The following is a 24,359-nucleotide window of genomic DNA, read 5'->3' as shown; positions in this document are numbered from 1 at the left end:
GAAATATGTCGGCATCTTGTTTTGTAGCTTTGAGCGTGCTTTCACAAAAAATGCTTTCAATCTTTCATATACAAAATTGAAAGGAGCGCAGGTGAGAAATGCTTTTAAATTAAGCGAAGAAAAAAGCAGTGAAATACAGTAATCACTTAAACACTATTGATTTGTTTTTCATTCAATTTGCATCGGCTTTCGTTGAGGGCTTTTAGAACGCTAGAATAAACCATCACACAAATCTTGAATAGGAAGCGTTTTCAGATTGAACTACGGTAACAAACAAGCTTGGCAACATGCAAGTTTTAAGGAAGCATCAGTTTAATTAATTAGTAAAGGTTTGAAATTATTTAAACAAGATCGTAAAAGATTTGCTTTGAACGGAAAAATTTGTGGCATCACAAAATAAACACATTCGCATCTTGTCACTTTTTCAGCATTGAATTGTGTCTCACGATAAACTCTTTCTTAAAATTGAAAAGGATGTGTTAAAGTGAGAAATTCGTTCTCATTTACTTTTAATTCGGTGACAAGTTGTGACATGGTCGAAGGGAAAGATTATTGTTTTTCATTCAATTTGCTTCGGCTTTCATCGAGCGGTTTTACAAAGACTACGGCAAATAAAGCATCATTTTAAAGATTGAATCAACGAACGAGGCAACACACAGATTTGAAGGAAGTGTTGGTTTAATTATCCTCATTTTAACTTGTTTCAATCTGTCAAATTTTTACCTGAGATTTAAAAATTATCGCATTACCCGCACCTTCCTATTACCCGCAGCAACCGCGGTTTACTTGAAAATTAACGCATTACCCGCCGGTAATCGGCCGGAAATTACGGTACCTCAAAAACATCTACAACCACTCACAAAGAATCGAATACCACCTTAAACAAGCCATAATTGTCAAGACCACAATATGTGGTTACCATTTAGCCAAAAAATCCGAATGGAATGATCGTGGCATAAGGGTAAGCGATTTTCCAAATTTGTTAAAAACCAACCAGATGAGAATGGCGCTTTACCCTGCATTCGATCCTGTAAACCGCGCTAAAATCATGAGAAAGGGCCTGGAAACAGACTGATCCTAACAAATTTCCCGAATTCCGGGAATAAAGTGGCAGCATTCGTTCAAACTTCTATGAATGGATGAGGTGATGGAGTAGTAACATGTCATTTTCGTAAATTACAATCCGAATCCCCAGTGATCGCAGGACTGCCAACACTGGTTGCAATATTTTTGTGAAAGCCTCGGGGAGCCGAGGATAGAATGGTAGGCACTAGAACTCATATTATAAGCTGTCCTGATCACAGACCTCATTTACTTCCTGTGACCTGGGTGAACTGGAAGAGCATAATATGCATCCTTCGGGTCTAGTTTCATCATAAAGTAGGGACCACACCACCTGCAAGCCCTCTATCTTGATTGACTCCTTTCCCAGGAAATGATTGAAGGCCAGGAGATTGATAACAGGGCGAAAGCCACCATTTTCGTTTTGTACCAGAAACAGAGTTGATGTGAACTGGTTGTCCTGAGGCTCGACCTCCTCCTAACAGATCGGCAATTGCCAGACTGAGTTCAATTCTGTGACCCTTGGTGTGGTCCTTTGTATGGGTGATTCTCATATGCCATTGCCTTGGATGACTGTGAAAGGGGATTTTGTATCCCTGAACTTTCTGCAATGTCAATGAGTTCTGTCTCAGTTCTGAATGAAAAATTGTAAACAAGTTACCGGATTTGTTTTTGGGAGGGTAAAGAGTTTTGAGACATGGAAGCTGATAGTCAGATGGAACTGGATCTTTCTGTTTTGGAATGCTTGGAGGACTGGTAACCAGACTTTGAGCCATATCCCAATTTCTGTTTCCCTCCAACTTGGGTGCTGTCGGTGGGACAGTAGTTTGAATGAAAGGGCTGGTCCTTCTTGTAGGGTTGCCTGGAAAAATGCTTTGAGGTGGGTGTGCTAATAAGTTTGTTGTTTGTAGAACTATGGTCATGTTCACTTTTAATCTTCACCTGGAACTTATTTGGGAATAAGTGGGTGTCTATTGGAATACATTCCTTCAGTGTATGTTTACCGACTTCCGTGAGGAACTTGGAAATGTGCTTTTGCCTCCAGGAATTTAGCCTGAAGTGGGCATTGCCAAGAAGTACATGTACAAGGGCATCCTCCAGTAAAACCTTGATAGCATGAGGATCCCATCTTCACTCTCATTTTCCTTGCCTGTGTCATTGAGGGCTGTCAAGGCAGCTTGGATGGGTGAAGCTACCACTATGAAGGCTGATTGGCATTCTGCTAGCCCATCGTCAAAGGAAAAAAGCTCTTTTGTTTTGGTGTAATTGTGGTGCCTTTTTATATCCTTTTTCATACCAGCCTCCATTGTAGGATCCACCAATGGGGCTTCTGTATCTTTAATTTGAGGGTACGAAGTGGTTAACTCCTTCCATTTGTCTTTCGTTAGGGCCCTGAAAAAGGCTTTAGTTGTGAGGGATAACAGGTTCTCTGAAACAGTCATTTCCTGTTCATTGCTATCATAGCAATCCTCTGGAGTGCTGGTTGGCGCCGGTTTTGTGGATGTTTCCGTCACTTCCTCAGAGTCTTTAGTTTTGTTTTGCTTGAGGCAGGTGGCGTGACAAAAAGGTTTCTCAGGACTGATGGCATTGTTTTTGCTACAGCAGCCGCAACTAACTTCTGGAGATCAGAGAGTTGTTCACCACTACCCATTGGATTGGGTCAGATGGCAGGTTGTCAGCCTGAAGACGACAAAAGGCGGTCATTGACTCGTACTTTCGAACTCAAATCTCTCCTGCCTTAAGGTCTAAGTAAAAACAGCACACTTGTGAAATTGAAAGTCCACAAATACACTTACATGTATGTTGCCGAGTATCCAACCACTTCAGTTTAAAACTGCTATTATTTTCCTTCTTTAGCCAGAAGAGCTGTGAAATTTGGCCCTGGAACAATAAATTTAGTCTGTAATGTGATGAAAACAAGCTTTGCATTTTTCCTCTGTTTCTGTGGTGAAATTTGCATTTCTACAGATGTTCATTGCTGCCCAGTATCCAAACACAGGAATAACAATGTAATTTAACATAACTTTCGGCAGGGAAGAGATTTTTGTCTCCCTTTGCTCTTGCAAAGTACTTTGGCATAAGAATTTGGATAATATAAATCGACTGAACTGCGCATCATGGAAAACTGAGAATTCCGTTCTAACTTCTGCTTCCAGGAGTTGTGCAAAGTGCAGTGTGAAAGCAACACATGGAAAATAATTTTGCTCGATAAATCAATGAAGAAAGTTTGAATTGAGTTGTATCAGAATATCATTACGTTAAACACAGACCAATTAAAGTTGATGATATGAAATTAATCATGACTGAAGCTTATACAATGATTTTTGCACAGTAAACAAAAAACTGGTCGTATTCTGGGCTCGCTTGGTGAAAAATTTGTCGATGATTCTGGCCTCCGTTACTCTAGAAACAGTACATTTCAGGAAGAAATAAAAATTGTTCTAACTACTTGAATTCTATGAGAATAGTCACTGCAAATATCGAAAGGGTCCTTCAAATACATCATGATTTACAGACCCTTTCTTCAACAGTGGTCATTAAACAGTTATTAACAACAGCATGTAGTCATTTCAATTATATATCTCTTTTGATTAGCAGTATCGAAGGCTGCACTTAAGTCAAGTAAGATTCAGTTAAGTAACATGTTGTGAATTCGTCGCAAGCACTAATGTCATTCTTTACCCTAAGGAGTGCATTTTTTGTGCTATGGTTATGTCTGAAAGCAGATTGAAAAACAGGATAGATACCATTGTCTACCATATGATCATGTACTTGATTGAAGACAGCTCTTTCGATAAGTTTTGAAACGTACAAATGTATTGGAGGTTGCTGACAGGTCGGTAATTCTTAAGAACCAGATCCAGGCCAGGCTTCTTCAACAGTGGATTGACGAGAGCACATTTCTAGTTGTCCGCAAACGTTCCTGACTCAAGGGACAAATTTATAATTTTCATGAGAACGGGAACAAGTACTTTGGTACATCCAATTACCAAAGACACTGGCATTGGGTCCAGTACGCAAGTCGTGTTTCCAAGCTTCCAATGAGTCTGCGTATTTCACATTTCATTAGTTGTTTAAATTGATCCATCCAGGTACCAGACCATGATTCAGCAGTGCTACTTATTAATAAGATATCTGCCAATGCTGATGATAGTTAATCAAGCTTTAAATGAATCGCTTTAATCTTCTCAGCAAAGAAACTACCCATCTGTTTTGTAAATGTCAGTTTATCCATAAACGGTAGAAACGGATCTTGTTTCAAGAACCTCTTTATAGCCAATAATAGATTCTTCTGATTAGAACTGTTTGTATCAATAAAGTCCCTGAGAAACTCTTGACGTGCAGTGGTCATCAGATGTGTTGTATAATTCTTCCTTGCTTTAAATTCCTTAGCATCAAATACGCTAAGAGTATGATGCCATCTTATTTCCGCTTTTCATCTCTCCCTATGTGCTTTCTTGATGTCATTGTTGAACATAGACACAAGAAGTCTGACTGTAAATGCCTTTGTCAGTAATGGGGCATGATGATTAATGATAGAGAGTTAGACAGAGTTAGATTATAACATTCCACAAGGTCGTTAAGAGTGGCATAATTTGGTTGTGGACATCTCGTCACACAATACTCGTAGATCAATAGCTTTGATTTTTGTGTACGTTATTGATTTAGTCGGCAGAGCTGGTCTAACAAGCATGTTTCTTCTTATATTCAAGATATCTGCATCCAAATTTGTTTAAATAAAAGGCTTAGCATAATAGACCGTTTTACAGGTCTGTACTCAGTTACCTGGTGAGGCTGGAGTGGACCTTGTTTTGATACAAGCTTCACTTCTGTTCTCATGTACATAGGAACTTGTTAGCATTACAATAACATGCTTTACATTTTAAGAAAAGCAATAAGGTTTGTGTTAATATCAAAGCAAGGTCAACTCCAGCCTCGCTTTTATTCAAATGCCTGGTAACTGAGCACAGAAATGTAAAATGATCTGTTGTCTTAATTCACAAAATCATCTGAGCAATTATGGTTGTTACATTAAGAGATCACTTTCTTGTGCCACCTGTCACATAAATTCTAATTTCTTGGTGTCATTTTTAATGAGGTAAGTTCATATGAGTACAAGATATTCTGAAATGTTTATTTCTTCTTACTAAGGGGAGAAACAATTTTCTTCCAGTCCCCTTACCCATAATTAGTGAATGGTCTCTTACTTTATTGTCAATTTCATTTTCAGATGACATTTTTAGAGGTAAACAAGATTATCCCAAGAGAATTTCCAAGGTAAATTACGAGACATGAGTTGTTTACTACTTGTAGTTATAAGCATGAACAGGTTGGCTTGCATTTTGTTCAAATGGCAAGCAAAAACTCCCAAATAGAAAATTCTAAATGGGATGTATACACATGTTCCATTGGCAAAATTATTTTCAAAGTTACTGAAAGATGCTCAGAAAAGTCAAACTAGGTAATCTGTGGGATTAAACAAACCAAACACAAACAATTGCCATTTTCATTTCCCACTTTTCAAACTGCTCAGGCAAACTAAAATGTACTTACCATTAATTTTAGAAAATGGTAAACAATACTGGTATTGAAAAATATCACAAAATAATGTATCAACAATATAGCTTCAAATATGATGATATGGGCAATTTGGCCCTAGTCATCTTGCCTTAAAGATGTAAACTGTCACTTGACTACATAAAATAAATTTTACTTTCTCTCTTGTATGATACACACATATCATAACTGTCAATATTATTATCATGCACCACAATGGGTTGCATCTAGGTCAACGTGAAGGCCAGAACCTTCTTTGAGCCTAAAAGTCATTTATACATGTACATGAAATTATATCAGGCTGCAAAGCCCTTGCATGTAACTGTAAAATTGCTTTTAGCATTAAGGAGGCTCAGAAGGGTTTCAGCTGAGCATGTGCATGCCTTAGTTTGCTTTGGTTTGATTGTATTATTTTGACAGTGATAAAGTGATTTGCTTCCTCTTAATCTCTTTGTTCTTGTGCTATGCCATTGTTGTAGAATTAATGTAAAACGCTAACCTTAAAAGAGATTAAGTATTGGATTTCTTAAAAAAGCATCAGTTATGTTGTATTCTTTTTGTCTGTACTCAATTGTTGCTTGATGTAATATTAGTGTTGTGCTGTTGTCATGGAAAAGGCTGATGAGTTCCTACCACTTGCAAGCAGCTATGGTGGAAAACTTTTCCAAGTGGTCAAGTCATCATTTGTTGATTCATTGGAAGCCTGCCTGAAGTCTTACCATGCAAGATTAACACAGGTAATTTTAAGTATCCAGAGTTACAGGAAGGGTATAGACCATATTTCATAAATGGTGGTCAAGAAATTATTCTTTTGTCTTTGTGCTAATCATCCTAAGTGGCCTCACTTTGGAACAAAAATTATTTTGAATTTTGCTCGTGTTTACGAGGCTAGTTAGGATGATCAGCATAAAGACAAAAGAATAATTACTTAGCCGCCATTTATGAATATGGTCTTCTGGCCCCAGTTGGTCAAAAGATGGATAGTACTATCCGCTAGATAAATCACTATCCATATGGATAGCGTCATAATTGGTTTCGCCATGACTTATCCATTGGATAGTGATTTATCCTTCTGATAGCACTACCCATCCTTTGAACAACTGGGGCCTGAAGTATACAAAAGGGACTTGTATTAGGCACTTAGATAAAGTGACATTTCTTTAACCCATCCATGCCATCAAATCCATGTCCAGGATTGTGGGTTCAGGTGACTTTTTACCTGTCTTAGTTCTTTGACTGAAGTGTAACTCTTGTGAGAGACTCAGAAACCAAGGGTAGAGGAAAGGGCCAGAAAAACAGGCCCTTCTGTTTATTGAAACTGAACTGCAGGGGGGATGGGGGTGGGGTGGGGGGGTTACAGACAGATCAAGCACATGAAGAGTTCAAACTGCACAAACTCAATTCAACTAGTTCAAGCCTCTCCTCCTCTCAAGAGTAGAACGATATTAAAAGGTATATTGTTACTACAAAATTGTAATAGGAATGACAAGCGAGACATGAGATGTTTTTGATGGATTAAGTCAATGAGAGTAGACCTTATTTAACGTCGATAACTCGTAACAGTAATTCAACTGACAAACCTGAGGTCGACGGTGCACTCATTTTACTCCCCCCTCTCCATCAGTGCTCCGTTTTACGGGTATTTAAAGCTACTTAGCTACACGGAAAGGAAAGGAGTCGAAACAAGGATGCGAGGTCCGGGAATCGAACTCAGGACCTCTTGCACCAAGGCCGCACACTAACCGACTGTGCCATCCTTGCTCCTGCTGAATGAATGAGACAGTCACACCTAAGAAAATTCATATTATGCTACTCACTGCTCATATTAGGCTTCAATCCATGTACATGTAGCGTTCTAAGGAATGACCGTCTTGTTTTCATCACTTGTTATTGTTATGATTTCTTATTTTAGGTACAATTGGATGTCCCCAAGCTCTGCAGCCTGGACTGTTTGTATGCTATTCTAAGCAGTGCTGTGTTTATCAAAAACCATTTGGTGTATTATGAAGATGTGTTGGGCTCAGAACCAAGGTACATAATACCATTACATGGCCTCTGAAATGTCACGGAGGCTACTGCTTACCTTGTATTGGTACAGACCTCAATGATTTTATCATGAACATATTTTCGTTATTTTAGAACTACGTTTGGTATTTTGAAGCGAAGAAATTTGTATCACAGCAAGTTCTCTGGGAGCATCAAATTGGCCATCAAGGAGTGATGTTAATGGTGCATTATTTAGACCACTCTTCCGTTAGGGATGTACTTGTCAAGGGTTTGGTTACCAGACATGATGACACATGCACTGTGTTTGTCAGATCTTAGCTCCATTCAAAGAGGATGTTTTCCAAGTTTTATGGTTTTTTCCTTCCATCATTAATGGACCTTTTGATTTGATCTGCCATAGTTTGCTTTGGGTTGATTGCAGCCACCTGAATATCATGTGACATGTGCAGTAGCAGCGTATGTGTTTTCAAACACATATGTAGGCTTGGGACTTGAAAAAAAGCGATTCTTCTTCCTCTTCTTCTTTAGCTCCTTGAATACAACTGTACTTTCCAAACCCTCTGCCCTAAAGTGATGAATCATTTCTTGATTCATACAGTATGTGAGATACTGGCTTGTTGTGTGGTCAATTTATTTGAAGAAAAAATGCTAGTTTTTTCTTGAACACAAATAGTCTTAAATGGTCGAGGCATAAATCTCTTTCTATAATCTTAAAATCTAAAGACCTGAGTGCACTTGTGTAATTTGGTGAATAGGGCACTGGCCATACATGCGGCAGTGCATGAAAAATGTTTATTACGAAGAGGGTCATGTTTATTGATGATGTCTCAGGCACATTTGGAGTCCATCCTATGGCCTTCCAATAATAATAATATTACTGCCAATAAGCTACAGGGAATTTGTTAAAGTCAGGCCACTGAATGGTATGTTCAAGTGAACATTTCTTTATTATATATGATAGTGTACTATCCAAAATGAAATGCCATCAACAGGGGTTTCAATAGAAGCCAGTTACCAGCAGTATACCGCCACTTGCTTTGCCTCACACCGCCGGCTAGTTTGCCTTGATTTTCACTAAAAATGCTATCATAAACTTGTCAAACTGCCGCCTTCAATGGGCTATCATGGACGGCTATTTCAGAAGTTATTGAAACCCCTGCATCAACTTGAAACTAAATGACTGCAAAACAAAATGACAATTTTAAGAGTGAAATAAGCGTGAACAGCAGGATTGCTTGCAGGTTCAAGTTGAAGTGAATGTTACAATTTGGTGGGATGAAATGCTTAAATAATCATAAGATCAACAGTAAATAAAAGGTGAAATTGCTTATAATTTTCTTCCCAAAATTTGCAGACGCCCCTTTCCTATGCTTCTCCATCAGTTCAGTGAACTTGTGGATAGTGTTAGTGACCAGATCACTAGTTACCACGATAATGTGATGTGCACAGTCATTTTACAAGATGCCCACAGCCATAACTGGACTGAGAAAAGGCCTTTCTTTGAGGTAATGCAAATGTTTGTCACTACTTGTAAGTTCCATCAAAAGATTAGAAGTACTCAATGGGCTGGTCTGCAAGCTTGGTCTTGGGTATAGCAGGGTACTATAACTGTGGAATAGTTTGCCAGTCAATGTACTGGAGGTAAAATCTCTTTGGACGTTTTCAGTGGGAAATTGACCAGCTCTATAACAACAGTTACATCAGTTAGGCTTGCACATGGCAACCTTAATAATGATAATGATAATAATATCGGCATGAATGTTAGATTGGAAGTGATACAGAAAACAGCATTGCTGGTGGCAGCAAAGATACTAAGGAAAGTACTGTCCCTGTAAAAAAGAAAGAAAAGAGAGACCTGGGACCCATGGTGATTTTCTTGATACGCGCTCATTTTTTCTACCAGCCAATCAAAACGTGCGTCTGACAATACATAACCAATCGAAATTCGTGTGATGTCACGGCTGTGTTTCCATTCTCTTATCTAAAACCCAGCGATTGACCAATGAGAGTGCACATACTATCCTAATTATTTTATAAATATCTATAATATATATTAAATAATCCTAAAAAGCTGTGTTGTGTGTACGATCCTCTTTCTATCTAAAACTCAGACTGCAACCTTGAAAGTCCGGGCGATAAAAACGTGCCCAAGAGCACTGCCGTCTGCATCTTTCGCAGTACGTCTGTGCTTCTGCCTACCATGATCTCACACATCGTGACATCCAGCTCCCATGACCACCGCCCCGAGGGCATCCATTATGATGTTATATTGCTTCACCTCGTACCCTGGGAATTGCTGCCTCAGTTCCCAGCGAAGGGGGCCGTACTTAAGGGTCTTCTCCTCATCCTTTCTTTTTCGATTGTTAACCCACGGGCAACTCATTTCCAGAGTCACAACTCTCTTGCACTTATGATTTACAATACGTGCATCCACCCTATTGCATCTGACCTCTTGTTGATTGGCATATATAGGGACATCCCAATAAGCTTTAATGTTCTCTGACTCATACACAGGCTTGGGCTAGTAGTAGTAGTAGTAGTAGTCGTAGTAGTAGTAGTAGTAGTAGTAGTAGTAGTAGTGGCAGTGGCAGTGGCAGTGGCAGTGGCAGTGGCAGTGGCAGTGGCAGTGGCAGTGGCAGTGGCAGTGGCAGTGGCAGTGGCAGTGGCAGTGGCAGTAGTTTCTCAAGGTCACTTTTAAATTTTGAATGAGGCCAATTTATATGAAACTTGTAGAGAGATTTGTATATCATTGGCTAAAGTAGGGAATGAGTAATAATAATAATAATAATAATAAGTTTTACCAGTAGTTGTTGGTGCATTGGGGACTGTATCAAAAAGACTAAACGGATTTTTGGAAGAGATTGGTATATAATAGTAATAATGGTGGAAACATTACAAAAAATACCGTACTTAGACCGTGAGAATAATCAGAAACAGGTTAGATATGAATGAGGCCTAGGACCTTAGGTTGCGGGTAGCAACTTGCTTCTAGGACCAACCCAGCATACGTAGGCTGTGTGGAAGTAAGAATTAATAATCACTTTATTTAAGTTGCAAGGTTATTTAGCCAAGCACAAGTGCTCTATTAATTGGAGAGACTACAAATCAACTGACGTCAGAACAAATCAAATCAAATCTTGGTTTTTGAGGAGAGGGGAAAACCGGAGTACCTTGTGAAAAAACCTCTCAGAGAAGAGTGGAGAAACAACAAACTCAACCCATGTATGGCATCGAATCCTGGAACTGATCCTGCATCACATTGGTGGAAGGCGAGTGCTCTTACCACTGGGCCAGGCCTGCTCCCTTTGTAAAACAGTGTTCTTAGTTATAATTTTTATTGTAATTTGTAATACTAAATATTTATCAGATGTAGATAAATAAAGTATGTAGGTAGGTTGTGTTAGAAGTGGGCTTGTTGGTAATAGAGAATTTCTTATTGCAATACAAAAATGCATGACTCTAACTTGGAGTTCAGTTGGATTGGATAGTGTTCTCTCGTCTCTTATCCAATCATATTGTTTGCACCAACCTTCTCACATGCAAAGTAACGTTTCCTGAAATAGTTGCAAAAAACGTGCGGAAAGAGAGCTAAGGAAGTAATTCCTCCCACATAGTTTCATTGAAGGAGAAGTTTGGCCAGGGAACACCTCTCAATCTATATTCAGTAACAAACAATCTTTTTGCTTTCATCTTTTTTTTATAAATCTCACTTCTTTACTGAGGTCACCTGGATAACTGTGAAAAATTGATTCATTCTGATGTTTGGATAGGATGAACGATGCTCATTTTCTGTTCAGATGTGGAACTTTCATCTGCAAGGTCTTTGTCAAGATCTGTGGTATTACTGCCCTCCTGATAAGGCTCAGCAATTGTTCTCATCTATTTTGAAAAACTCTTTGGTAACCTTGACAACACGATATGGCCGAGCAACACCCTCGAGCAGGCGCATCAAACAGTTTAGGTAACTTTCCCAGTAATTAATAAAAATTAATTGTGTGGCATTAGAAACAGTAAAATTCCCAATAACATTGGTACTCTTGAGACCAATAGGGAAAATTGTACCGTCAACTAGGTTGCCTCCATTTTTAGGTGCATACACTTACTGTTTTCCCTTCAGTACTTTATCACAGAGAATGTTTTTTGTCACTTTGCCAAACTTTGGATAGTTGATGCGGAGTCAGGGTGGTTTAGTGGTTATCAACCACACCTCCCACCTTTGTGACCCGGGTTCAACCCTGGCCTCGGGTCGTATGTGGGCTGAGTTTCAGTCGATCTCAATCTGACTCCGGTTTTCCTCCCTCATCAAAATCCACTCTCAGTCAATTACCTCCGGCTGCGGCGGATACCGTGGCTCATAGGGATAACCTCTGGTATCTTTCCCTTTCATTGAAGTAAATGAGTAAAATTGTTGTTGTTGTTGTTATTATTATTATTATTATTATTATTATTAGTATTATTATTATTATAGGGTACGCAATATGGTGGGCCATGACCTATTTTTTATATGCACCCTTACACACCAGACGAGTTCCAAAGATTGAAACACTCATTCTCCTAACTCCTAACTAGTACAATGAATTTCTTTGTTGGGTAGTCAAGAGAATTTGTTGTCATATCATCAAGATCACGCCTCTTAAGCTTGCAATAATCTTCATTCTCATTACCAGTTGTCTGACTGACATTTCATTGAAATTTTAAGGAGAATTTCCATTTCAATCACTCATGGGAGTCAAAGGGTTAATTAAACATTAAAGATGGGTATGAAAGTTTACCAGGACTCAGAACAATGTCATGAGCAAAAAATGTACAGTATTTTACATTACTTGTGTCAAGATCTGTTCACTACAATCAAACACCACTCATGTTTTAATGTGTCAAAGTATCATTCTGAACAAGTGGTACTTGTTTAAGGATGATTTCAGACGCTTCAATTTTGTATTTTATCCTGGCCATGAGTGTCCTCAATTTTGAAAACAAAGATGTCATCCCTAGTAAAAAACGTTTTTACCTACAGGCAAAATACCAAACTCAAAAATAAGAGTGGACCATCATTATCAAGACTTGGTGGTGATGTTAAGCCAAGGTCGACATGTCGTCGTTTTTAACAAAGTTTCTAGCATGTGTAAATATATTTTCTCACAATTTTTTATAGTTAAATAATTCAATTGTCTGATAAAAATTATTATTGTCTTCCACACGATATGAAAAGAATACAATGGTACATTTTGTGTCGCTATTTTCAGATCAGACATTACGGCCATTTTGCTGTGTACTTTGTCATTCTTGTGGTCTTGTTGTGACTCGGTGAGGTGCTTGTTGGACTCTCGCTGTGCCATTCCTCCTTTTGCAGCCATTCACACTCTGTGTTCTTGTTTATTGACCACACTGGTAAGAGCAACTTGTATATCATTTAGAGAATGGTTAACTCCATAACAACAGTGTATAAGAATGCGGTGAGAAGAAGTTTCCCCTCAGAAAATATTTACATTAATTTTATCTGACTTCTTCAGTTGAGGTGTATGTTTATGGTGGGCAATGACCTTAACTTGCATGTACAGTGGAACATTCATTAAGCGGCCACCCTCTATAAAGCAGCCAGTAATCAAAGTCCCGAAATAATTGTAGAATAATATTGTAAATCATGTCTCTATTTAGGGCCCGCTGCCACCTTTTGAATGTCCCAATTAGAGTTCTCCTATTGTTTTCACCTCTATTAAGCAGCCACTAAGAGTTTAATGACTTAGTTTGGCTTTTTCCCACAAACTTCCTTGCAAGAATTTTTTAAAAATAGTTATGGACCCGTAATGCAACGTTTCAGTCACCGACATTTCCTCCTTTTCCGATTACAAAATCAACTCAGTTTACGGCATAGTTTAGATTGTTCATGTTAAGTTGGGGAACCTCATCCCAACGTTTTGAGGAGAATATGTTTTTTTTTCCTAACAGTACTGTTTTTTGTTCGGTATTAGAGCTGTCTCTTGTGCAAAAGGTGTCACAAGACTCTAAAGGTGTTTGTTTTAGAATAAAGGGACGTTTCTACTAAAGATTATGCTAATTTCTGACGAACCTACCATCTCCATTATGCGGCCATTAGCCATTACCCCGAGGGTGGACGCTTAATTTAGAGTTTACACTATATTATATATATATATATAGGTACAGTAAAGAGAATATACATCAAATTCGGCCTAAGACAGTTTTTTTTTGTAATTATCTAGGCTTAAAAATATCGTGGGAGGCGCAGTGGCCTCATGGTTAGAGTGCTCGACTCCGGATCGAGTGGCCCGGGTTCGGGTCCTGGCCGGGGGCATTGTGTTGTGTTCATGGGCAAGACACTTTACTCTCATGGTGCCTAACTCTCCACCCAGGTGTATAAATGGGTACCAGTAAATTTAATGCTGGGGGTAACCCTGCGATGGACTGGCATCCCGTCTAGGGGGGAGTAGAAATACTCCTAGTCGCTTCAGGCTAAAGAAACTGGAGATAAGCTCTGGCCTGATGTGCCTTCTAGGCTCATAGCAGACTTTGCTTTACCTACCTTGCCAAACGTATCATAATGATTATGGAACCTTTCTTGAACAAATTTATAACCCCCATTCAAAAAGATATATTCCTAGCTGTTACACACTTTTTACCAGAATGTTGGGTCTTCCAACTCGCTTAGAATAATGTTCTCTCTTTACTTACAGACTGTGGTTACTTGTCCATTGGAGACTTTATGCTCGCATGTCTTGGATGAAGGGTCATCCAATGAGGACACAACAAATTCAGCAACTGCTTGGCTGTCATGGCTACGCCCTGAGGTCTTCAAAAGCCATGAGGGGAGGTAAGGAGATAGATGGGTTTTTTTTATACAATGTCTGTCAACACTATCTGTCTGGCAAAAACCTTTAATAGGTCGGAAATAAGATTAAAACATACCAGCACTTGGTCGCTTCTTGGGATTGTTTCCTTTTTTGTTGCCAACCACTAAGATAAGATTAAAATTTTAGGGTGTCTGACCCACCTTGATTGGATTTTTTTCTCTATTGCAGGTTGGCACTTTCTATAACTCAATGTCATTGTATTTCTTGAATTACTGTTCTTGTTATTAAAAAACAGATTGAATCAAATTAATTGATGTTCAGCTTCTCACTGAAAGGAGCGTTTATAAAAATGAGTGTGTTACTCCTTTAAATGAGAGGCTACGGGTAGCCCATTGCCTTTAATTTCAATTCGGAAGTCCAAAGTCCACATTCCAAGACCCAGACTTAATTATGATTAAGTGCAATCGAAGAATAGTTGTTCACTTTCAGAACTGTTTATAACAGCATTGACTTCAGTCAAACCAGTAAACAGATGCTTTTCAGGTTTCTATGGTGGAATTTAAAAAAAAAATAGTACTTTTTCTTAATAATACTGGGAGAGTTATGAAGTTATATAATTAACCTGTTAAGACCTGTTTATACCGAGTCATACAATGACCAGATATTGCATTGCGTGCAACAAAAACACAAAAACTTGTTTCCAGGCACGCGCACAATTCTTTAATACACATTTCCCCGTTATTAAATACCTAGTTGTTTTAATTGATGATGCACTAAACTGGAAATATCACATTTCGTACATCGAGTCAAGAATCGCGCAGGCATTATATCAATCTTACATTACTTATCCTTGGAACAACTGAAACAACTATAATAATAATATCATTTATCCACATATATCACATGGCATTCTATCGTGGGGAAGTACTTGTAAAACACACCTTCAAAATTTGCAAACAAAATTAAACCATGTTGTCAGACTCATTTTCTTCGCTACAGCTTACGGGCCCAATACTGTAAGCGCCTTACCTTTGCTGAATCTACTTGATATTCTCACAGTGGAAAACGTATTTGGTTTCTTTGTTTTGAAACTTACTTGCCAATGGCATAAAGATGAATTACCGGATATATTTCAAGATTTTTCGCGATATGCAAGTAGTGGTCATGCCTATAATACTAGATACGCAGTTTAAAACACTCTTCACAAGCCACGGGTATGTGCAATTATAGGCAAACAGTCCATATCTTATGTAGCTACTGATCTATGGCACAAAATTCCTAAAAATGTTAAAAACGTACCCGCTTCGTTAGACTTAAAACAAAATGGGTAGGGGCTAACTCGAAAACCTACCAGTTTATTTAGCTCCTAGGCTCAAATATGTAATTAATTAAAATTGTAATTATGATTATTTTATCTATTTATTTGTTTGGACCTAGATGTTCATCATTTCTTTATATTTTCTCAAGGTTAGCTGCTCTTACAGACAGACAAGCAACATTTGTCCTTTACAAACTTGTTGTTAACCAGCCTTCTCCCAAGTGGCCGCTTTTCTTGCAAGTACGTTAGTGATTTGCCATGTCCCTGAATGTCATTATTAGATAGAACTGTGATTGAATAATGATCAAGATATTTAGCTCTTTTTTGTGAGTTGCTTCCCCATCATTTTCTAGGCTTTGCTCAGCAGAAATGCTAGACTCCCTGTGACAATTGTCAAGTATGGAGGTAATTTTTGTTTGTTTGCTTGTTTATTGTTTATGTTTATCTGTAAGACAAATGTTGAGATGTTCTACATACTGGAAGGTGGTGGGGGGGGGCATTTTCCTCTTTTTCTCCAGAAAGAATTCTTGTTTTCTTCAAAATGTATTCTTGTCAAGTTTCCCTGTTCTTAGAACTTCTGTTCCTTGTCTCCTAGGTCTTATATTACAGGTTGTCATGTTCACTTACTCTCAGGTTTTTGTCTTGCATCCCAAGTTTGTCACTGGTTGTGGTCCCTTGGTTCGAAAAGGACATTCAGTAGGTCAAAATGACCAGAAATGGCCATCAGTGTTTTTTTGGAAACATCAAATTATCACAAAAAGTTTTCCAACTGTTATGTTAGCAAACGGCGGAAAATCAGTAATTTAAAGCTTGATTTCGATTACACCTTAACAGTTTTCTTGTTCACTAAACTTAATTCGAAGATATCCCTTGTTCTCAAAAAGAACTGGATGTTCCTTTGTTCCTCAAGCCTTAAGGAGGCCGTCATATTGATATGACCGAAGTGTCACCTCACCTCATTACCACTAAACGGCACAATATCAACCATGCAAACAAATCATGTCAAGATGAAAGTGCACCTCACCTCAGATATGTCTTACTGTCATTAAAAAGAATCTCCTGATCCATGGCACATTCTACTGATTTCTTTAATAAGCTGCGCAAAGTAGCACTGTAAAGCTAACTTGTCTCCGAGCTAATGCTGTATCTCCCTGTTCAATGCACAAGCTTGTTAACATAGCATTCTCTGATGTTTTGAATGTGCTTTCAGACCTTTCTGCTCTACGATCGCCACTTCATGCTGCAGAGAGTGCTGACCATGTGATGTTTTCCTGGTATGAAGAAGAGTCGAGTTCATCCGAAGGAAGCTCGAACAAGTTCAGTGAAGGCGTGGTCTGTGCCCTTTACCACATTCTCTTCCAGTGTTCAAACAAATCTCCTGGTCTGGTCAATTTTTTGATGGCCATGGTCAGCAGGTATAAAGAGGTTCAAGACTCAAATCTAAATCGCTTATAATTATTGTATTTGCCCAAAGTTCAAAGTGCCCTTAGGTGGTTAGAATTTGTGAGATTCTTGTGTAGTGCACACAGTATAGGCTTCCCAATTTGCATACGATCTTCCTTACTGACATCTTATAACCTGGTAATTTAAACTGGGGTTTTCAACAAGTGTCTGATTGACTGATTGTCTAATTACAACGTTTCAATACACCTTCAATCAACTCTCTTGTAGAACGTTTAGGAGATAAAATGAGTCATAAATGATCGCATTCTTTTGCATTTTTGTCAAAGGAAATTTTCCCTTGGCTTTGTTGTGTATTGTGTTGCTATGTTGTCTCCTATTCTTCTGGTCTGTAAAGATGATGGCTTGGGATGTGCTTAGCCTTAGGTGGTCTTGGACCATTTTATGATCAGATATTTATTTATTCTTCTGTTTTGGTCGAAGGGAGGATAGCTGGAAGCTTTTTGAATCTGCATCATCAGGGTTGAAGATTTCAGGTGGACATGATGTACGTTCCCATCGTTCTTATCATTTATTAATACGAATATGGTCTATTCATTTTGTTCACTGTAGATTTTATGCCATAAATTCGTTTAGCTCACTTTTTTGGTCGATACCAGCTTCTTAAATGGGGAGAGAGGAAAGGAACACATTTGTGGACTTGCCCGTTGGAACACTTTGGGTTTTTTTAATAACCTCTCTTAATTTGAACTGCCTTTGAATAGACAGAAAAAATGTTATTGATTGACATAACAACATCTACGGTCACTCCCATTAGCCCTTTAACTCCCAGTGGCCACTTTCTGATTTTACTCTGTCTAACGCCAGACGATTTTACTCGCCAATGAGGGGACCCCTCGGGCCTTAATTAAATTAAAGGGTTAAGGTGGCTCAAACCAGTTTCAACACTTAAGAGAAACGTTCTTATTAGAAGCAATGTTTTGGTACCATACCAAACTCCAACTAATGTTGAAAGAGATTCGGTCGTTTTTGTCAAATAAAAAGTTACTGTGGCAACAGGAAAGCCCTGCAAAAACACCCCATATTTTGGCTTAAGCTGTTCATATCTCAAAAACAAACTGGGTGACCCCCAGTTTTTATTTCTGAAATGTAGTCAGCATGCCAGAATGAAAGTTTCTTCAAAGTTTAAAAAAATTCTGTGGAGTGGATTCAGAGCCCCCCTAAAGCCAAAATATAGGGTGTTTTTGCAAGTGTTTCCTGTTGCCAAGGTAACTTGGTACGTCATAAAAATGACTGCATCTTGTTCACCAATAATTGATGGTTCACTTGGTACCTTATAACATTGCTGCACGTGATAACGTGTTGTAGTGTCAATCCTTCTAATGACAAGACTTAACTGATTAGAGTGCAATGTGAAGTGCTAGTTTTCTACCCCATATGAACCATGTGAGCGTTAGCCCTACTGATGGAAATGGGCCCACACAAGGACAGAGATTAGAAAAACTCTGACCAGGGTGGGAAGGTCAATAACAAGGTCACCAGGGTGGGAAATGAACCCACGACCTTCGGGTAAGATCACCGCTTCCCTACCGACTGAGCTACAAGGTCAGACGGGAGCAGGCCGTGGGAACTGACGATGTTAAAGTCACGGCAATGAACATGTACAAGTACAAGGAAGGATTACGTTTTTGCAAACGTTAGCCGTGTAGCACTTATATTTGAACAGACTTAACTGATTAGAGTGTAATGTGAAGTGCTAGAATTCTATCCCTTATGAACCATGTGAGCGTTAGCCCTACTGATGGAAATGGGTCCACACAAGGACAGAGATTAGAAAAACTCTGACCAGGGTGGGAAGGTCAATAACAAGGTCTCTTGAAAGTGTTGAAACTGGTTTGAGCCACATTAATATAAAGTGCCGTAGTAGTGATGGTGTTACCCTTAGTTCAATTGCGCAATTGCATCATTGCTGTAGTTTTGATTATTTATAGTCTGTCCTCACGGATACGTTACCATATTAATCTAACTTGTGGAGGACGTCTCCAATGCCATGACTACCTAATTTGAAAACTGTCAGTCTTGTCAACAACGGTGACTGACACCTACAGGAAATAAGGATTACAGTGACGGTGGCGCCCAGACCACCTCTTAGAACGTGTGAATTTCAATAAAGTTATGTGTATGTGATATTCTTTTGAGTATATAATAAAAAAACATTTTCTTCAGTTTCCAAGACAATTTTTGTAGTCCCTATGCCGACTTGTTTGTACTTATCTGACTTTTTAGAGCCCTGTGTGGCTGGACTGCATGTATAGGACATTTGAGCCGTATATTGTCAGGTGAGCCCGCAGTTTTGAGAATTTTAATAATGAATTATGATTTATAATAGCTATTTGCCTCCATTTGTCAAGTGATATTCCAGTTGGGAATCAACCAAGAGATGAAAGTTGACATGCATGCATCGGACCCCAGTTGTTGAAAGGCCTGATAATTTCATCCGGTGGATAAGTCCCTATCCGTCAGTTTTAATTTTTGCAGTGATTTCAGTATTAGCCCTCGTAACTGTGAATGTACACACTCTAAGCACATCTAGTGAAAGGGCGTGTAAGAAAATTGTGCCGATAACGTTCAACGTGAAGTACATTTTATACTCTGGATAGTGACTTATCCACTGGATATAGTTATCCGTCGTTTTAAGAGCTGGCGCTAGAAGTAAAGAAATCTGCCCAATTACCTGTTAAAGCAGGAACCATTCTCTCCTATGATTTGAAGTATTGGGAGAATTTATTTCTTCCTTCGTTCCATGCTGTTTGCCGGCTGGAGTTTCGATATGAGTTTGTGGCTGAAGTGTTAATGCCTAATTTCAACATTCAAGAGGAAATTCCTTTCTTCTCAAAAGGCCGGCACCCTGAAAGATGACCTTGCCGATGGAAAGATGAAAGATATGACCATTAAATAAAAGTATTCATTCCTTGTTTGGCCAGGTTTCTGCACCCATCGCTGTTGCTTTTGTGCGAACAAGACAAGAAAGTGACGAAAACTTACAACTTCACATCCATGAGTGCCTTACCCTGCGGGTGCCCAAGAAAGAAGTCTCCGAAAACACGGGAAACCAAGAGTAAGTTCATTTATTCATACCTTCGACAGAAAAGCTAGATCTGACCTTTTGCATTCCATTCGATTTTAAAAGCTCAGTGCAAAGGGACGCAACAATTCCCAACAACTTACAAAATTCCGCTGTCGTCTTGTGTTCAACTGGTTAATGAGTTGCTATCTCCATTGAGACCCTATCGAATGCTCGTGCGTGGCCCAACAATGTTGGAAGAACTTTGTAAACGGATCCAACATTGTTGGGCTACCCTTCGGCGATCACGGAACAAAAGAAATGTTGGGAATTGTTGCCTCAAAAGTTAGACCAGTTTCAGACGGACGCAACGCGTAACACCCAACAATGTTGCGTCCATTTGCATGGAGCATTAGATTCCCTTCAGTTGCTTAGGTTATCTGCCATCTTGACGAAAAGATTTTGGACACTTTGGCAAAAAAGATGGGAGAGGGTTTACAGCAAAGGTTGTTCCTAAGAACGCGAATGATGAGGGCAGACAAGTGTCGACGTCACGCTGGTGTATGAAGTGTATATATAATGACGCGGGTAACACTGCGTTTCACCATCACCGCTTCAATGGGGATTGCCCCTTTTTGTTCAACCCCCTTTGTCTTAAACTCTGTCTTTTTTTGCAGGCTTAACCGATGCTCTCTACAGCTCTCTTCAGGAACTCCTGAAGCAAATGAATACCCACTTTTGCGCCATTCCTAAAATCATGTGTCAGTTTTTGAACAAATTGCAAGGTATGTATTTGATCAATTTATTAGTAGCCTACTTTGGCTCATGTGCTCCTATTTCAGATTCGTTATTCAGTCTTGGCGAATGGATGTTTCTCCGCTAAAACCGTTCGACCGTCTCTAAAGGTTGACCATAATTCTTTCAGAATCGGTGGATCAGAAGTCAACAGATTTATCAAGTGAAGCAGCTGGCATAAAGGTGAACGTATTATTCTTGGGTTTCACTCACGTGATCAACAGCCATGTTTTTCAACGAAAGCAAAAGAAGACGTTAAGATAATAATAGCTTTCAATTCCCGGAGGATTGTATCGGGACACCAACATGGCCGCCATTTTATTGTTTGGGGAAACCAACATGGCGGCCGTGACGTCATGTGAAATCCAACAATACATTTATTCGAACTGGTAGTTGTGGCAACCAGACCCAAAAATCTCGATCCCGTGTGCCTAAATTAAAAAAGGAAAACAAGATATTTTTAGGGTGGGGATTAATAAGATGCAAACCTTATTTGATCGGATCGTGACAGTTTTATTGAGATGCAAGACTTGTTGGAACATGTAAGTACACTAGGATTGAATGCCAACATAGAGGGAAATGGTTTGGAAGCTCGACAAACAACAAAGGAGCAACCAAAGATGCCAAGATTTAGGTTGGAAAGTCCACGACCGTGCACAATCATTTGTTTTGCGCTCATACACTATGCACGAGTTACGTAACCAACACGTTTCAATTGGTTATTTCCTCAATACGGAGTAAACAACTATTGTGTTTTGTGCGCGGTCAAGGCCAAAAAAGAGAGCAAAAACACACACTGATCAAAGAAATTTGTCGGGTTTCATAACCATTCCCCTCTATTGACTATGATGACAAGCAGGGTACTAAGTCTTTATTGAGACGAGAAATGTCTGTTGCATGGTGCTGCGACATGTCCACCCAACCATCCAGGTAGTATCTCAAATTTATAGCAAAAGGAAGAATGGGTTAGCCCTAGAGCCAATGAGAAGGCGCTGACATTATTAAACAACAATGGCTTGACCTGGAGCCAATGAGGTTGGGGGTGATGTCATCACCGCCCATTGAGGTGGAGGTTATGTCACTATACAGTTGATTACAAAGTCAAACCAACAATGCTATTATTATGGATATGATCAGATGTTGCCTGAGCATGATCGCTGTTTATCACTGTTTTCTGTTCAAATCAAAGGTCATTTTTAAAATAGTAAAGAAATTATCAAAACATGTCATATCGACCCTTTTCGAGAGCTGGACAAGTTTGCAGCTTCTTTGAAGTGTGAGGTTGAAAATGCTATTCACTTTTTCCCCATGTTTTTTCTAATTTGAAGAACCCTATCAAATGAAATTCTGCATAACTGAAAAAAAACAGCAAGGTGCTCAAAATACTTTGATTTAGTAAACAGTAGTAAACAGTGGTTCATCTTATTAACCCCACCCCTTCAAGGCTCTCGTATTTTCCATCTTAATTTATGCACACGGAATCGAGATTTTCGGGTCTGGTTAAGCCGAAAACCAAACATTCAAAGGTCTAAATTTGTGGGAACGCTGAGTATGGGAGTAAGGTTGTTCATCATGAAAACAACACTAGAATCGATCATTTGAAGACTATGATTGGGATTGCTACACAGAAACCGTAGTAGGGAGTGTAACTCGAGTGCCTTGTATTTATTTTAATTTCTCTTTCATTAAGATACAGCTACAGGTTAATACAGCAAATGGGGTGGGGGGGGGGGGGGGTTTAAATACTGCAAAGGTGTATAAGATGACTCATTTTACTGTCGGGAATAAATTGTTTCCATTCTGCGATAAACCAACAAATCTCTTGTGGCTGCGTTTTAAAACATTTCACCACGGCCTGCAAAACAAACCGCTGTTGTCATTTCTTGATAAAGGTTCTGGCGAGCTTGTTGTTTCGATGGCTCATGGATATTGACAGAGTTTGTTCCGTTTGTGACGCTAAGCTGAGCCCAGAGACGCAAAGAAGTATTGCCATGTTTGGTGAAGTGGTGTGGCATGTTCTTGTTCACCTCGGAAGAACTGAAGGTTAGAGTTTAGTGTTTCATATCGACAAGTCATCAGCGTGGAAATTCGGCGCGCTTCGGTGAGCACATTGACAGGTTGACTGGCGTACTAACTGAGTGCGCGGATAACTGAGTGACCGATTTACTGAACAAATGACGGACTATATGACGGTCTGCCACACTGATACGAATATGGTTTATTGACTAGCCGCCTGACGGACTAACTGTCTGCCTTCCTGCCTGACAGAAGGACAGACTGACTAACTCAATGACTGGCTGGCTGGCGGGCAGACAGACAGACAGACAGACAGACCCACTGACTGGTTGACTGACCAGCTCATGGTGCGCCAACCGTAATAGTAGAGAGATTTATCATCTCGTTTACCGCAAGTAAGACTAAAATTTTCGTTTAGCCAAAAATGTGCGACATAAGCTCATTTCTTGACTGTTAGCTACACGTATCATTTAACTTCTCAAAAAAGAGAGACGAGTTAAAATAAGAGAAATTCCATGCTTCTATGACAAGCAGCAGTGAGCTTGCCGTTTCCCACTTCCCGCTTCCCGTTTCCCGTTTCACGTAAAAACCTAATTTCTAACGTCTTCGAAGGAAGAACAATAAAGCCTTCGTGGATAGCGCGAAGATTTTGACTTTGATTTTGATTTTTTTTTTACTTAAAGGTGGTGTGAGGAATCCTAATCTTCCATCGGATATTGACGCTTTGCTGATTTCCAAACGGGACTGGCTGAATCGGAAAGTCGGACAAATTAAGGCCCAGATTGCGAGCCAGTAAGTAAAATGTTCACTGTAGCGTGACCTTAGGAGTGAAGCAAAGAGTTGCTATTGGGACTTACAATGGTCCCAAAAGAAAGCAAAAACAATGGTTATTCAAAATTTGGGGGAAGAACAGAGAGTATTATGGTATTTTCCTGCTTCGGCCCATGCATGCGTCAAATTCTCTGTGCAAACAAATTATTTAAAGAATAAGGGTATAGTTTTTTTGTGGGTTTGTTTGTCACAATTGTCTTCTTAAGACTGATGAACGCCTTGCACACGAGGTACACATTTGTGACCCACCATTTCGGGAAAATGGGTGCACGCAAATCACAGCGGGGTTCGGTTTTGTTCCTGATAGGTTGAGACAGAGATCATATGAAATTTCAAATTTCTAAAATTACTTCGGAATGACTGGTCCCAGGTCTATATGATTCGCGGTCTTCGTGGTTGAGAACCGCTCAGAGATCCTTTTTCTGAGTGTTGACCAAAATAATCGCACCCCACAGGTACGAAAAGGACAGCAGTGTAAGATTTTTTAGAATCTAAGTACTCA

The 24,359-nt window shown here is 39.3% G+C and overlaps 1 protein-coding gene across 1 annotated transcript in view; it reads left to right on the top strand.

The window, feature by feature from the left end:
- Positions 1–24,359, top strand: part of LOC138019210 (uncharacterized protein KIAA0825-like) — a 42,433-nt gene that overhangs the window by 13,249 nt on the left and 4,825 nt on the right. Inside the window, exons 6-22 of the mRNA XM_068865928.1 lie at positions 5,294–5,340; positions 6,213–6,356; positions 7,532–7,650; positions 8,981–9,131; positions 11,397–11,587; positions 12,870–13,014; positions 14,316–14,452; positions 15,900–15,990; positions 16,104–16,155; positions 16,961–17,165; positions 17,635–17,698; positions 19,438–19,490; positions 20,136–20,269; positions 20,893–21,000; positions 21,141–21,193; positions 22,903–23,053; positions 23,710–23,818. Coding sequence (XP_068722029.1) covers positions 5,294–5,340; positions 6,213–6,356; positions 7,532–7,650; positions 8,981–9,131; positions 11,397–11,587; positions 12,870–13,014; positions 14,316–14,452; positions 15,900–15,990; positions 16,104–16,155; positions 16,961–17,165; positions 17,635–17,698; positions 19,438–19,490; positions 20,136–20,269; positions 20,893–21,000; positions 21,141–21,193; positions 22,903–23,053; positions 23,710–23,818 — 1,954 coding nt within the window. The remainder of the gene's footprint in view (positions 1–5,293; positions 5,341–6,212; positions 6,357–7,531; positions 7,651–8,980; positions 9,132–11,396; positions 11,588–12,869; positions 13,015–14,315; positions 14,453–15,899; positions 15,991–16,103; positions 16,156–16,960; positions 17,166–17,634; positions 17,699–19,437; positions 19,491–20,135; positions 20,270–20,892; positions 21,001–21,140; positions 21,194–22,902; positions 23,054–23,709; positions 23,819–24,359) is intronic.

This window comes from Montipora capricornis, chromosome 2, assembly GCF_036669925.1.
Source record: "Montipora capricornis isolate CH-2021 chromosome 2, ASM3666992v2, whole genome shotgun sequence".
Taxonomy (NCBI): Eukaryota; Metazoa; Cnidaria; class Anthozoa; order Scleractinia; family Acroporidae; genus Montipora; species Montipora capricornis.
The sequence above is the reverse complement of the archived record's forward strand: the minus strand, read 5'-3'. Positions and strand labels throughout refer to the sequence as shown.